A 12,475-nucleotide genomic window follows, 5' to 3' on the forward strand; every position below is an offset into this window, starting at 1 on the left:
CATGAAGTATATCTGCCAAGTACTTCCTTTTCCTATCCTACATAAACAATGACACTTTACAACATGTGTAATGGGATGTGCAGTATCATTGTGAGACCCCTCTGCCCCCTCCGCACACCGGATTTCTGGTTGCTAGCAGCAGAAGTAGCTTCCTCTTGCGCGGGGCAAGGTTTCCCACTCGGGGCCTCGCCCTCGCATGACACGAGACTAATCTGGTGGTCATTCCGAAACCAAAACCGAGAAAATTTTCCTTGCCCGAAAAATGGGGACGATTCCACCTTTTTTATTTTCTTAATGAATTTTCTAAGGGGGTCAAGAGACTAAACTATCCTTCACCTGATTAAACCAATAGAAGGAAAACTATCACTGACTTAGTTTGAGGAAATCAATGCTTTTGTCCTAACCGAAATCAGGCACAGCCATTCATCTACTCATTTGAGAAATTCTTCAGGTTTTTATTTAAATACTCGAATTCTAAGCGTATTCTTATTATTTCAATTTGATTATTAAAACTCCACTGAGTCCAATCTCACATGAAACCTATAATCTCCAAACGGTACTATAAACCGATCATATTGCTACTTAATTTATGTGAACTACGTCACATAAACATATATCCGTCAAAATATTTACTCTGCATAGACTGTCTTACAACAACTGAATTTATGTCATAACTATGTAGCAAACCAGACATTGGGCATACATAGTCAAATTTGACATTTTCACAGAGTACCTACCAAAAACTTAGACAGCCAAAATGGAGCCCGAAATGGCCTTGAATCAAAATTTTAAAATGATTGAGGTCCTATGGACATATCCCTCTGCTTTGCCGCAAAGGGTGGCTCAAGATGTGACAGTGCACCATGCATGCTCTTGACTACCAACTCCTTGCAATCAAAGGGAAAGAAATGGAGTTACCCTTACTTGTGCAAGCACACATACACAAGAGTAAACAAGCACACAAGGAGATGGATGGCTGAATTTTCTTACATTCTCTTCTCTTCTCTGCTGTGACAACATAAAGATAAGAGTACATACTATATGGGAAAGTACTCTCCTACTAAAACATGTAAAGGCTGGTCCATAGTGTGAACCCAACCAAATGACCTGGCACTATCTATAACTATGACATAACTAGTGAACCAAATTGGTTGTCACACAACCTAAAAACCATTAGTGGAATATCAGTCATAATCTCACCAACCATGCCAGTAAAAATGTGCAGAGCTATCATCCTGGCATGTCACCCATATATCTACACAAGTTGAGCTTGATATCTCATCACTAGTTGAGCTTGATATCTACACTAGTTGATATCTACAACTAGTGATATCTCATCACTAGTTGAGCTTGATATCTCAACACCTTTGTGGGATCGAGGTGGGACCACATGATGGTTAAAATGTGACTAAGGAGGAAGTCTTTCCATGGTTCTCCTCCCACGGTGATGGTTGGAGACCATAGATAATGAGCTTCCCAAGTAAAGCTTGGTTGTGGGTCATAGATGTTGCCAAGGCCTCTATGAGGAAGCTATATGACGATGACTCTCTGTGCCACCTTGGCATGATCCGTCCTCCCATCACTACCAGTTCTCGAATGAACTAGGTCAGTCCAATGCACTATGAGAATACCCAATATAAAGTAATATACCAAAAACCACATGACTTGTGCGAATTGATGTGGGAAGCCAAGGAACTTCTCAATGGATTGCCTCGGAGAGATAGGCAACCTTATCTCAGCAACAAACTATACATCTAAGTGCATCTAGGATCTCCTCTAGGTTGTGGATCTAGGAGGTGCATGCCCTCTAATCCTATTTCCTATCATTACCTCCGCTATGAAGAGAAAAATAAAAGAGGCCAAAGGACAACCCTGGCACACTAACCAAGAGAGTGGAAAGCAATCGCCTCGTATCCCCTACATGAGAACTAGCGAGTAAAGGGCAAAGACCTCCCAACTCTAAGAGGCTAAGAATCCCATCCACAATAGTGCCCTCCAAGAAAGCTCAATCCATCCTATTGTAGGCTTTCTCAAAGTCAAGGAAGAAAGACTATTGTATCCTCCCTATACAATTACGCGGATGTACTTGCCTCCCAAAAGGTAATAATTATATTGTTGAGGATGCTCCTATCTTCTTAGATGAAACCTATTTAGGTGCCATGGATAAGTTTTGGGAGGTAAGGATAAAGTCACAAGTTGATCACCTCGTAAGAATTTTGTAGGCTATGCCAAGGGGCGTAATGATGAATCTATATCCGATCTCTCTTTGGAGATAAGGTGAATGAGAACCTCAACTAACCTCTTTGGGAGGGAGCCTATTGAAGGCCAGCCTTTAAAAGGTCCCCAACAATTATGCAAGAAAAAGGAGACTAGGAGTTTGCCCTCTCTAGGATAGTTTTGGGGTGGTAAAGTCTCAAAAGCCTACTGAAGCTCATCCATGGTGAAAGGGGAGTTAAGAGACTATTGGAGCTATCATGATAGGTTGAGTATGTTGCCAAACTTGATCGTGTGCTCAGTGGGTTGAAAGAGAGGAGTTATCTATAGAAATGGAGGTAATGGAAAGAACCTAAGATGGCTCCAAAGTCACCATGCCCCAAACTCCATCAAGATCGCAGTAGGGGCCTATAAAAGTGAATAGGTCTTTTGTAACCTTTCTCGGGTGTAGGGCATGGTAATGGTAGTCTACTCTCAAGGTCTTAATGTCCTCAAGGACCATCTATGATGTCTCTATCTAGGTGTGCCTACATGTACATTATCTTGAGTTTTCTAAGTGAAGTGCTAGAGAGATGCCAAACCTCACCACGCAAGCTTATCTCCTACATGTACATTATCTGGAGTTTTCTCAGGGAAGTGCTAGAGAGATGCCAAACCTCACCACGCAAGCTCATCTCCTACTCACAAAAAGACTCTAAACTCTCCCTTGCCTAGGTTTGGAGAAAATTGTTGATCTTTAGAAGTGTCCAATCAAGGGCATCCACAATAACATCCACAACACGGCTCCTGAGGGGAAAGAGAAGGACCCCTCCTCAATGTGGCTACACAAACAAAGGGACGTGAAATCCTCACTAGCTAGTGGTGGTCCTACTACCAAGGGTCACGCGCTAAGGTGAAGAATAACCAACGCGTGGTCTGACAAAGTGGTGCCCAAAAGAATGCCTACCATCCCTCCCTTATTTGTTGCATGCCCACCCGGAATGAAATTGTCAAACCTACCTTGGACTTCAAAATTTATGAAATTAAAGGCCTTAATGGTACCTTGGCCTTCGTTTGAAACCCATTACTCTAAAAAACTAAATATAAAGATAGGCTTTCTTAAAGCTTTGGAGGGTATAATGATGCCCATTGAAGGTTATGAAATTTAGCACTGATGCTCTCCACTCATTCACATGGAAATCATCCAAGAGTGGACTAGATTTGGCCCATGTTGGTGCAAGTCTAATCAAACTTAGGGAGGTGTCGAGCTTCCTATCTACATAAAGTAAAAAGAAGCTCCTCCCATGCTACATCTTGTAGGTTTGCCACATGGTTAGTGATCCATTTATTAGATATGCCATAAAAATTTCCATTCCTAATTGGGAAATTGGAGTACGCATCTAGACCACATCTAGCATCCTTTGCTTAACACTCATAATCTATCCTACACTAATTTTGTATGTGTGTGTGTGCATGCGTTCGTGCATGTGTGTGTGTGTGTGTGTGCATGCATTCATGCATGCATGTGTGTGTGTGTGTGTGTGTGTGTGTGTGTGTGTTAACCCACAAGGAATTTGGATTCAAATGGGCCCTTTATTGTGGCTATCTTCATTGCCTTTAATTTTAAGCAATTTTCATACTTTAAAATGTTCATGGTATCTTTGGGTCTCATGTAGCATTGTGTAACCACACATCAATTTTTTTTCTTCTAAAGTTCTACTTTTCCAATCCATTGATGCCCATTGCAATCCCTACTTGTTTATGTCTTTATAAAATTTATTTAGCATTATATTCGAATGACTAGTTACACTATATATTAATGCTAGTATATTGTAAATATATGAAGGGCTTTTAGATTTCAAAAAATGAAAAGCACTAATACATACTAACGCATAATAACTAGTCCATGAGCATGCATGTTTCTTTTAAGAGACTAAAATGAAAAGCACTAACACATACTAATGCATAATAACTAGTCCATGAGCATGCATATTTCTTTTAAAAGAGAGTCCTTTCACTTATGACTAATTGCTCCCTATTATGAAGAAAGATGCATTTAACATAGAGTGTGAGTTACAAGAGAAATAGTTTCAAGGACAAATCACACATTGAAGCTAATGTGAAGGGTGGAAAATATAGACATGTGAAGGATGGAGGGAGGAAAGTATCGAGATTGTAGAAAGTAAATGAACCACCGTATGACAAAATGGCATGCTAATGAGCATAGAGGGAGGTGTGAATGAGTGAGATGCTTTTATTGTTGTAAAGGTTCAAGGACAAAAAGCACATTGAAGAGAGTGAGGTGGGTGTTGTGAGACGAAAAATAGACCTATGAGAGGGAACGGAGAAAATTGTCGAGGTTGTAGAAAGTAGATGAAGAGATACATACATGCATGGTGCTAAAAAGCACATGAACAACTTTAAAGTCATAAATACTCTTGTCATTATGGAAATGAGAGGCATGGGATGTTAAGAAAGTAGATGAAGAGATACATACATGTATGGTGCTAAAAGGCACATGAACAACTTTAAAGTCATAAGTACTCATCATTGTGGAAATGAGAGACATGGGATGTTAAGAAAATGTAGAGAATTTCTACATGCCACATGTCTAACTATGACTAGATACTTGAGTAGAAATTCAATGACATATCATCCATTGCTTCAAATAAAGGCATGAGCTACTTCCACAAGAGAGAGAAAGCATTACAATAAAAAAGAGGCAAGTGTACAGGCCTTTGTATATAAAGCACAAGTAACATTACTTATTACAAAGCATAAGCAAAACCTAGGTAATTTCTTTATTGAAAAGTAAATTCCTCTTTCCTCCCATATTTTTTCCCTTCTCTATATTTTCTTTAATCTCCTCTCTCTTTCTAAAAATTAGGATACATTTTATTAATTTATCTTGATGTACAAATATATAAAGATGCCATACACATGTATACAAAATATAATGCATTGTTTACATTATACTTGCAAAAAATAATGTGTGCTCCACTAGCCCATGCTTGTGAGGAGTAGCCATGGTTGAGTAGCCCGAGCACCCAACATCCCCATATTCACACACAGGATGGTGGCCTAGGAGGCAAGATGGTTTAGAGATGACTTGGATTAGATTTGGTACACTGCCAAATAGGCTACATGCTACACAGGCTTGGATTAGATTTGGTACTATTACCAAATACGCTACATGCTACATTGTCCACACATAGAGTAGGTTGCCTTTACTCTTAGATACCCTGACCTAACATTGTGAGGCTCAAAGCCTAAGATGAGTCCAGATGGCCATTGGGAGAGGTGGAGAATCTCTCGTACCTCTATGTGTCAAGTCTACGGTGTGGACGGTGGCTCTGACTATAACTATGGACCTATGTAATCACATCATGTGTTATGACTTTTCCAGTTAACATAGTTTTGCATGCCCATCCTACCTTAAGGTGCTTTGCCATCTTACCTTTGCTTGTAGGGGAAGCCTATCTCTTGTAAGATGGCTTTGGACTTTATATAGCAGCTTGTAGGAGAAGAAGCCTATCTCTTGTAAGAGACGGTGTTGGACTTCATATAGCGGGCTTACCCTGAGCTTAATGCCTAAATGGGAAAGTGATAAACCTTGTGTATATACTTGCTTAAGTTTAGAACTAGTGAGTATTTTTAAGTTATGACCAGCCAAGTGTGAACTCTAGCCAAGTTTAGAACTAGTGAGTATTTTTAAGTTATGACTAGCCAAGTATTTTTAAGTTATGACTAGCCAAGTGTGAACTCTAGCCATTTGTATATAAGTCAATTTTGACATTCAGAAATACACATTCAGTCCCTTGCATTAGAATTCTTGTGAGCTCTCTCTCTTCTCTACTATCTTGCTTGCTTCTATTCTTCTCATGGATCTTTGCTTAGCTTGATGGTTTGCTTAGCTTAGATAGGATTGAGCGTAGGCTTCTTTTTCTCATGATCTTCTTTCCTATCCATCTCTTGTGAGAGAGGACCACCATGAAGGCTATTCTCTTCTTGCCTTTGATCGCCCCACATATATAAGCCTATACAGATACACGCGGCCATCTCCTTCTCCACAAAGTTTATCAATCATCACTATGAGCTTACCCCCTAATTTCTACTAGCATACATCCTCCATCTTAGGCAGTTTCGGATCAACCATCGAGGCTCCCTTCACCAGAGCACACGGGCTTTACCATCTATTGTATCACTTTAGTAATACAATATTCATCACTATCTGTGTCATTGTGCAACTTGAGTTTTAAAGTTTTGTGATGTGAAAGATCCTACTTCAAGTTGTATCCTCTTATCATTATTATTACGCCTATTATTGTTATTGCTATTATTATCAAAGTGTATGCATATATCATTATTAAAACGTCGCTTTATAATGTACTACATATAAATTTACAGTAGACATAATAATAGTACTACATGATATTTTTTAATATTATAATTTTTAGTATCATATAATAATTCATATATCTTACCATACATAACAAAAGTGTGAAAGTGTAAACATATCTCAATTTACATCATGATTCTTCTTGAACTTTTGTGCACATAATTTACGCAACCACGGTAGTAGAGGTCTTGGGTTCGATCCTTGCTCAGTAAGGTGGATGTGTGGGTACCATTGTACAAATTGCCAGCGGAAGGCGGTGGCATGTGTGAGTTGTATACACACGTGAGGTGTAAATATCCATTTCCTGTCAATTTCAAGCCTTCTTTAAAAAAAAAGAAAAAAAAAGAAAACCAAATTTCTTTTTATTTTTCCACAAAGCTTTACAAGTATTTTGTTTGTGGTGTGGCCATAGGTACCAATTTTTTTTTGTTGGGGAATATATATATATTTATTTATAGAAATAAAAAAATATTTATAGAAATATATATTTACTCACGCGCAACTTTATAAAAAAATATTAGTACATTTTTCATTAAATCCAAGTCTTTCAAAAGCCCCCAAGGGGTGGACTTTTGCGCCACGCGGCTTGCAGGCCGGCAAAACTAACGACGCCGTCAGATATGACGGCAGTCTCTCTCCTCTCTCCAGAGTCTAGGCAGGACATTCTCTCTCTTCCTGGGTAAGCGAGTTCTCGTCGTTGGCTGCACCAAATACGAAGAAATTTGGCCTGTTTTGTTGTCTGGTTCTTCTTCTGCATCGATTTTCTGCCCTAGCAATTCTGGGCGACCCTGCAAGCTCCTTTCTGCTGATGCTTTTCCTTTTTCCTTTTTCTTTTTGCTTTTTCTCTTGGTCTCGACTCTCGGCCAGCTTCAACCTGTAGCAGAAATGGAGACGCCCGAAGCTGAAGCTGAAGCTCACGTGCACAAGCAGTCTGAAGAAAGCTCTACCGTAGAGCGTTCCCTGCTAACTCACCTCTCTGCTCCGGCAGCGGTGCACGGTGATGATTTTTCGCTGGATAAGCAAGCTGCAACAGAGGTTTCACCGGAAACCCACAATCCCTCGCCTGGTATTTGCTCTTCTGTGAACTTTTCTTGTAGCTTATTGTTACCTGTGTTTGAAAACCTGCACCACTACAGCACACGAGTTGATTCCACCCCCCCCCCCCCCCCCCCCCCCAAAAAAAACATGGGCTCATGTGTTCAAATGGGTGCATGTGTTCCAAATCTGCACCACATCACATATATTCATCAGGGTTTTCAACCCATTAAATGTAACCTCTCTCTTCTAGCTGCCCCTTCATGCACCCGCCTCTGCATTTTGTTAGTTTGCTTTGGCCGTTGGGTACCGTTTGGATCACTGCCATGATCTTGCTGCACAGTAGATTCCCTCAATTGCCTGATGCCACGCAAAGCCACCGCTCTTTTCTGAGCTTTTCACATTGATGGAATTGTGGACAGATTTCCAGGATATGGTCCTTGTCAAATATGGGTAAGGACATCAGGGAACTTTTAAGCTCAATAGCCACATAGTTATATACACTTTTACACTATACTAAGGAAATCTCAAGGAGTATACAAGTTAAGTGCATGGCTACATGTTATAACTCAAACACCTATTGATTAAGCAAGATTAAACTTGAATTCATGAAGTTATGTAGTCCATTCATGCATGCATAACTTTTTATACAGTGCTGTACATACTGTACAGATCAGAGGGCTGAAGTATGAGTATTGTATGCTACTATGCTGAAGCACACATCCTCCTTGTGCAGACATGCACAGGACACACACACACACACTCTTTTACTTTACACACACCCACACTCGAATGCTTCCACACACATGCACGCGCGCACACTCATATGTATCCATTGGCTATTTATGAGTAGTATTTCTTTGGGATAAGTAACTGTTGCTGCATGCCTAGCCTCGAAAGACGATGTCATGCAAATGTTATGAAAGCCCACAAGCATCCCACAAATAACTCAAGCTCACAACGGCTATCACAAGTTGAAATATAAGTGTCATAATGTGCTGCATGTGTAGAAGAGTGGAGAGCCCTTGGTCTCAACATCCCCACATGGATTTATGATTCAATTAAACATGGTTTCTAGATGTTGTCACCTTTCAAATGTTTTAAAAGCAACAGTACTGTCACTTATTTGGTTGAAGGTTTTGACTGCTAATTCCTTTTGTTACAAAGAGAAAGCAGGTGGAGTGGTAACAGCAGTGATATCCAATGATTGTGAACATTCTACACCAAAGTCTCCAAAAGGTGGGAGGGCAGAAATAGACACGGCTGCACCGTTTGAGTCCGTCAAAGAAGCTGTCACTCTGTTTGGTGAGAGAAAGGATTGGAAGCCTCAATTTCAAACTCCAACTATGGAGGTATACAATGTGCCCCTAACTGTTAATGATTTACAATCTATGGCCATTTTAGCTGATGATTCAGTCTATTTAATTTCTTTGTCACTCTAGCTTATGATTCACAATCTATGTAATTTTTTCTTTAACTTTGCAGAGAGGAATTGCGCATGAGTTTGACATTCAGAAAGTCCAAGAGGATCTTACATGCTACAAAGAACAACTTTGCTTAACAGAGGCCTCCACTGTTGATGCCTTTCTTGAACTGGAGAAGACAAAAGAGCTGATTCAAATGTGGAGTAAAACACATGGAGTTTCCAACACTTTGGCAAATGAGGGAACATTGCCCCAAGTTGTGGACCCTCTTAATCAGCCCAAGGAAGTCCCGGATATGGGCCTACCGAAAGAGCTTCACGGGAGCGTTCTACGTGAGATGCAACTGGTAAGGAAAGAAATTGAAGGGGTCAAGGAGGAGCTCTCTTTGCTGGCAGGTTCAAAGCAAGCAGCTTCAAGAGAATCTGAAGAAGCTCTGAATGCTCTAGATATGGTGTTGAAGAGGGTTGAGAAGCTTACTTCAGAGCATGCATCCAGTAACGAAGCATTGGCAGCTGCACAGGCGTCTCTCATCGAAGCACAGGCACAGAACAAATTGCTGAGATCAGCTCATGAAGTTGAGTCAGAGGGGAATGTAAGGAATGATTGTGTGGAGTCATTGAATGGCTCTCAAAAACTTGAAGCCCTGAAGAGCTTGCAATGGAATCTAGATGATGCAAACATGCTTGTAAAAAAGCTGAAAGAAGAGCTTGCTGTAATCAGGGGCTTTGAAGCAAAGGCATCTTTGTCTGCAAGTGAATGTGAGGGCGAAATGGCAAAGGTGAAGTTGGAAGTGGAACAGACCAAAACTGCAGAAGCAGAGTGCGTTGCAGCACTTGGAAGGGTTTTAGAAGAGTTGGATGAGGTGAAGGCAAATTTGAGCAAGGCCACTGAGCATGGAGCTTCCCTTGCTTCAGCAGTACATGCGCTCCAGTCAGAAGTGGAAAAGGGCCGGTTGGAATTCGAGAAGGCGCACGAAAAGGAACAGATGGCATGTGCGACACTAGCCTCCTTGCAGGATGAGCTTTGCAGTGTTAGAGACTTGTTAATGTCAGCCCAAGCAGGCGAAGCTAAGGCTAGAGATGCGAAGAAGACCCTTCCAATGGCAATAAAGCAAGTAGCATCTGAGGCAGACAAGGCCAAAGCGGCAGCAAAGGCGGCAAAAGAAGAAGTGCGGAAGTCCAGGCATGAAATAGAACAAGCTAAGGCTGCCACCAGTACTGCAGTGAGTAGGCTACAAGCAGCACAGAGGGAGACTGAAGCAGCTCGGGCCTCGGCAGCTATGGCATTGGCAGAGTTCAAAGCTGTGTCAGAGTCGGAAGCTAAACTGCCTGTTCTGGAGGCAGAATGTGAAGGAGGGGGAGTGACAGGGATAAGCATCTCCCTTGAAGAATACAGTGCGTTGAACCATGCAGTGCATGAAGCAGAGGAAGTTGCGAATAAGAAAGTTGCCGCAATCGTCGTGCAGGTGGAGGCGGCCAAAGCCAGCCAGAGAGATGCGCAAGGGAAGCTTGACATTGCTAGCAAGGAGGCTGAAGCAACTCGAAATGTCATGGAGCAGGCCCAGAAGAAAGCGGATGATGCCCAAGAAGCAAAGCTGGCAGTTGAAGCACAGCTTCGCAAATGGCGGGCAGAGCACGAGCAGCAGCGCAAGACGCACAGAACGGGGAGCACTCCTCGGTCTGTGGATGGTAAAGATGTCAAAGCTATCACTCAAGGAAAAGGTATGTCTCAGTCTTTTCAGGATAAAAAAGTCATGGGCCTCGACTCTTTGGCTCAAGTGTTGAGTCTCAAGGTGCCGCCTTTAGAGAAACCATCCAAAGTCTTACCTGCAGATCACCGGCCAAAGAAAGCAAAAGGGGTCAAGAAGATGACTTTCTTTACCAGAATCATGTCCTTTGTTGTCAGAAGGAAGAGTAAATCCACAAAGTAATCCATATGTTTATATATGGGAAATGCAAATCTACAAAGTAGGTATTATCGGTGGTAATGCTTTCAGGATAAGTAGATGGTACATTTACCTAAGGGAACAGCCTTGCACCACGATAGTGTTTCGCAATGGCCTACTCTGCACACGCATACTTTTTTTTAATCTTTGAGAGCTGTATGTAATCGTTGATTGTAGGCAATGCCCTCCGTGCGGGTGTAGGCTGGAGGGATTCAAACCCAGGTTCTTACCGTGGCAGCCTAAACCCCTCACTGCCTGTACACACACACATACTTTATGATGTCTTGCCTTTGTTTCTTTCGTATACACTATATATATGATAGAAGACATACAACCAACATGCTGCAAGGCATACACTCTTCAATGAAGGTGGTGTTAACCACGCGATTGTCCAATTTTTATGCTTTTGTTCCATGAACACAGTGAATATCATGTAATTTCAGTGGTCTCAAAGGCGGATGAGATGGAACATGGGCAAGTGCGTTTTGTCGGGTTAAGAATTTGGGGGCATGGAGTTCTAGGTCTGAATTTGCCTTATTTTGAACTTGGACTGTTCCATTGACTTGGAGTTGGCCGGATTGATGGTGTTTAGGTTTGAAATCATGGTTTGTTATGAGGACATCAAATTATAAAAAAATTATGCGTTTTCTGTGAAAAAATTAACACCAGAAACACTAAACGTATTGTAGGCAACTTAAAATCTACCAGTTTTTCACTACATGAAATACCTCATTTTAAATTTCGGACCCAAATTTTGCACCTGTTTATAGCATCGTTCCTGGTCAGTGTTCAATTTTTCAAAAAAAGCAGCAGCTATTATTTTCAAGTTTTTTTATACGACAGGCATCATAGGGGTGGAAAAAAAAAGAGGTTAATCGATGGGGCTGGGGCTGGGGCTGGGGCTGATTAGATTGTGTAAGAGCACTAGATTAGAGGTGTTAACGGCCAGATTAGAAGGGATTAGATGATTAGAAGGCGATAAAACAATCTGATACGAAGGTAATATACATGGTATTTTTCTTTATTCAACCAGTTTTTATTGGAAAAAAATGCATAAGATATAAATAAGCTTTCAAAATTCTGAATCTTACATTCAAAGCTGGTCGCCGGTTTTTATTGAAAAAAGTTCATAAGTTAATACGTCAGTCAAAATTACCACCAGTTTTTATTGGGAAAAATTTTTATAAGGTATAAACAGATTTTCAAAATTTTGAATCTTTCATTCAAAGCTAGTCAAAATTACAACCAGTTTTTATTGAATAAAAATTGCACAAGTTATGAATAAAGTTGTAACATTTTGAATCTTACATTTAAAGCTAGTCAAAATTACAGCTGGTTTTTATTGAAAAAAATGAATAAATTTTCAAAAATTTGAATCTTACATTCAAGGCTAGTCAAAATTACAACCAGTTTTTCTCAAGTTGACCCGTGGAAATTACATTAAAAGGCAAGTGTTTTTTTGACACTAATAACAACATA

At 40.7% G+C, this 12,475-nt stretch overlaps 1 protein-coding gene across 2 annotated transcripts; it reads left to right on the top strand.

The window, feature by feature from the left end:
• Positions 1-7,273: 7,273 nt before the first annotated feature.
• Positions 7,274-11,496, top strand: LOC147613891 (protein WEAK CHLOROPLAST MOVEMENT UNDER BLUE LIGHT 1-like). 2 transcript variants are annotated; one of them, XM_086781886.1, is made up of 3 exons: positions 7,274-7,658; positions 8,795-8,979; positions 9,113-11,496. In XM_086781886.1, the coding sequence occupies exons 1-3, from the start codon at positions 7,478-7,480 to the stop codon at positions 10,979-10,981; spliced, it is 2,235 nt and encodes a 744-aa protein (XP_086638012.1). In that variant the 5' UTR covers positions 7,274-7,477; the 3' UTR covers positions 10,982-11,496. The 2 variants fall into 2 exon arrangements, with proteins under 2 accessions (XP_086638012.1, XP_086638013.1); XM_086781887.1 differs by having other exon boundaries at positions 7,276-7,658; positions 8,804-8,979.
• Positions 11,497-12,475: the final 979 nt, after the last annotated feature.

Source organism: Cibotium barometz, chromosome 43 (genome assembly GCF_041138505.1).
Source record: "Cibotium barometz isolate CiBa-2024 chromosome 43, ASM4113850v1, whole genome shotgun sequence".
Lineage (NCBI taxonomy): Eukaryota > Viridiplantae > Streptophyta > Polypodiopsida > Cyatheales > Cibotiaceae > Cibotium > Cibotium barometz.

What these genes read in the sequence shown, in the direction of transcription:
- LOC147613891 (XM_086781886.1), top strand. Translation starts at nt 7,478, where the DNA reads ATGGAGACGCCCGAAGCTGAAGCTGAAGCTCACGTGCACAAGCAGTCT. An exon ending in AACCCACAATCCCTCGCCTG is followed by an intron (nt 7,659 to 8,794) that starts GTATTTGCTCTT and finishes TTTGTTACAAAG; the next exon opens with AGAAAGCAGGTGGAGTGGTA. An exon ending in TTCAAACTCCAACTATGGAG is followed by an intron (nt 8,980 to 9,112) that starts GTATACAATGTG and finishes TTAACTTTGCAG; the next exon opens with AGAGGAATTGCGCATGAGTT.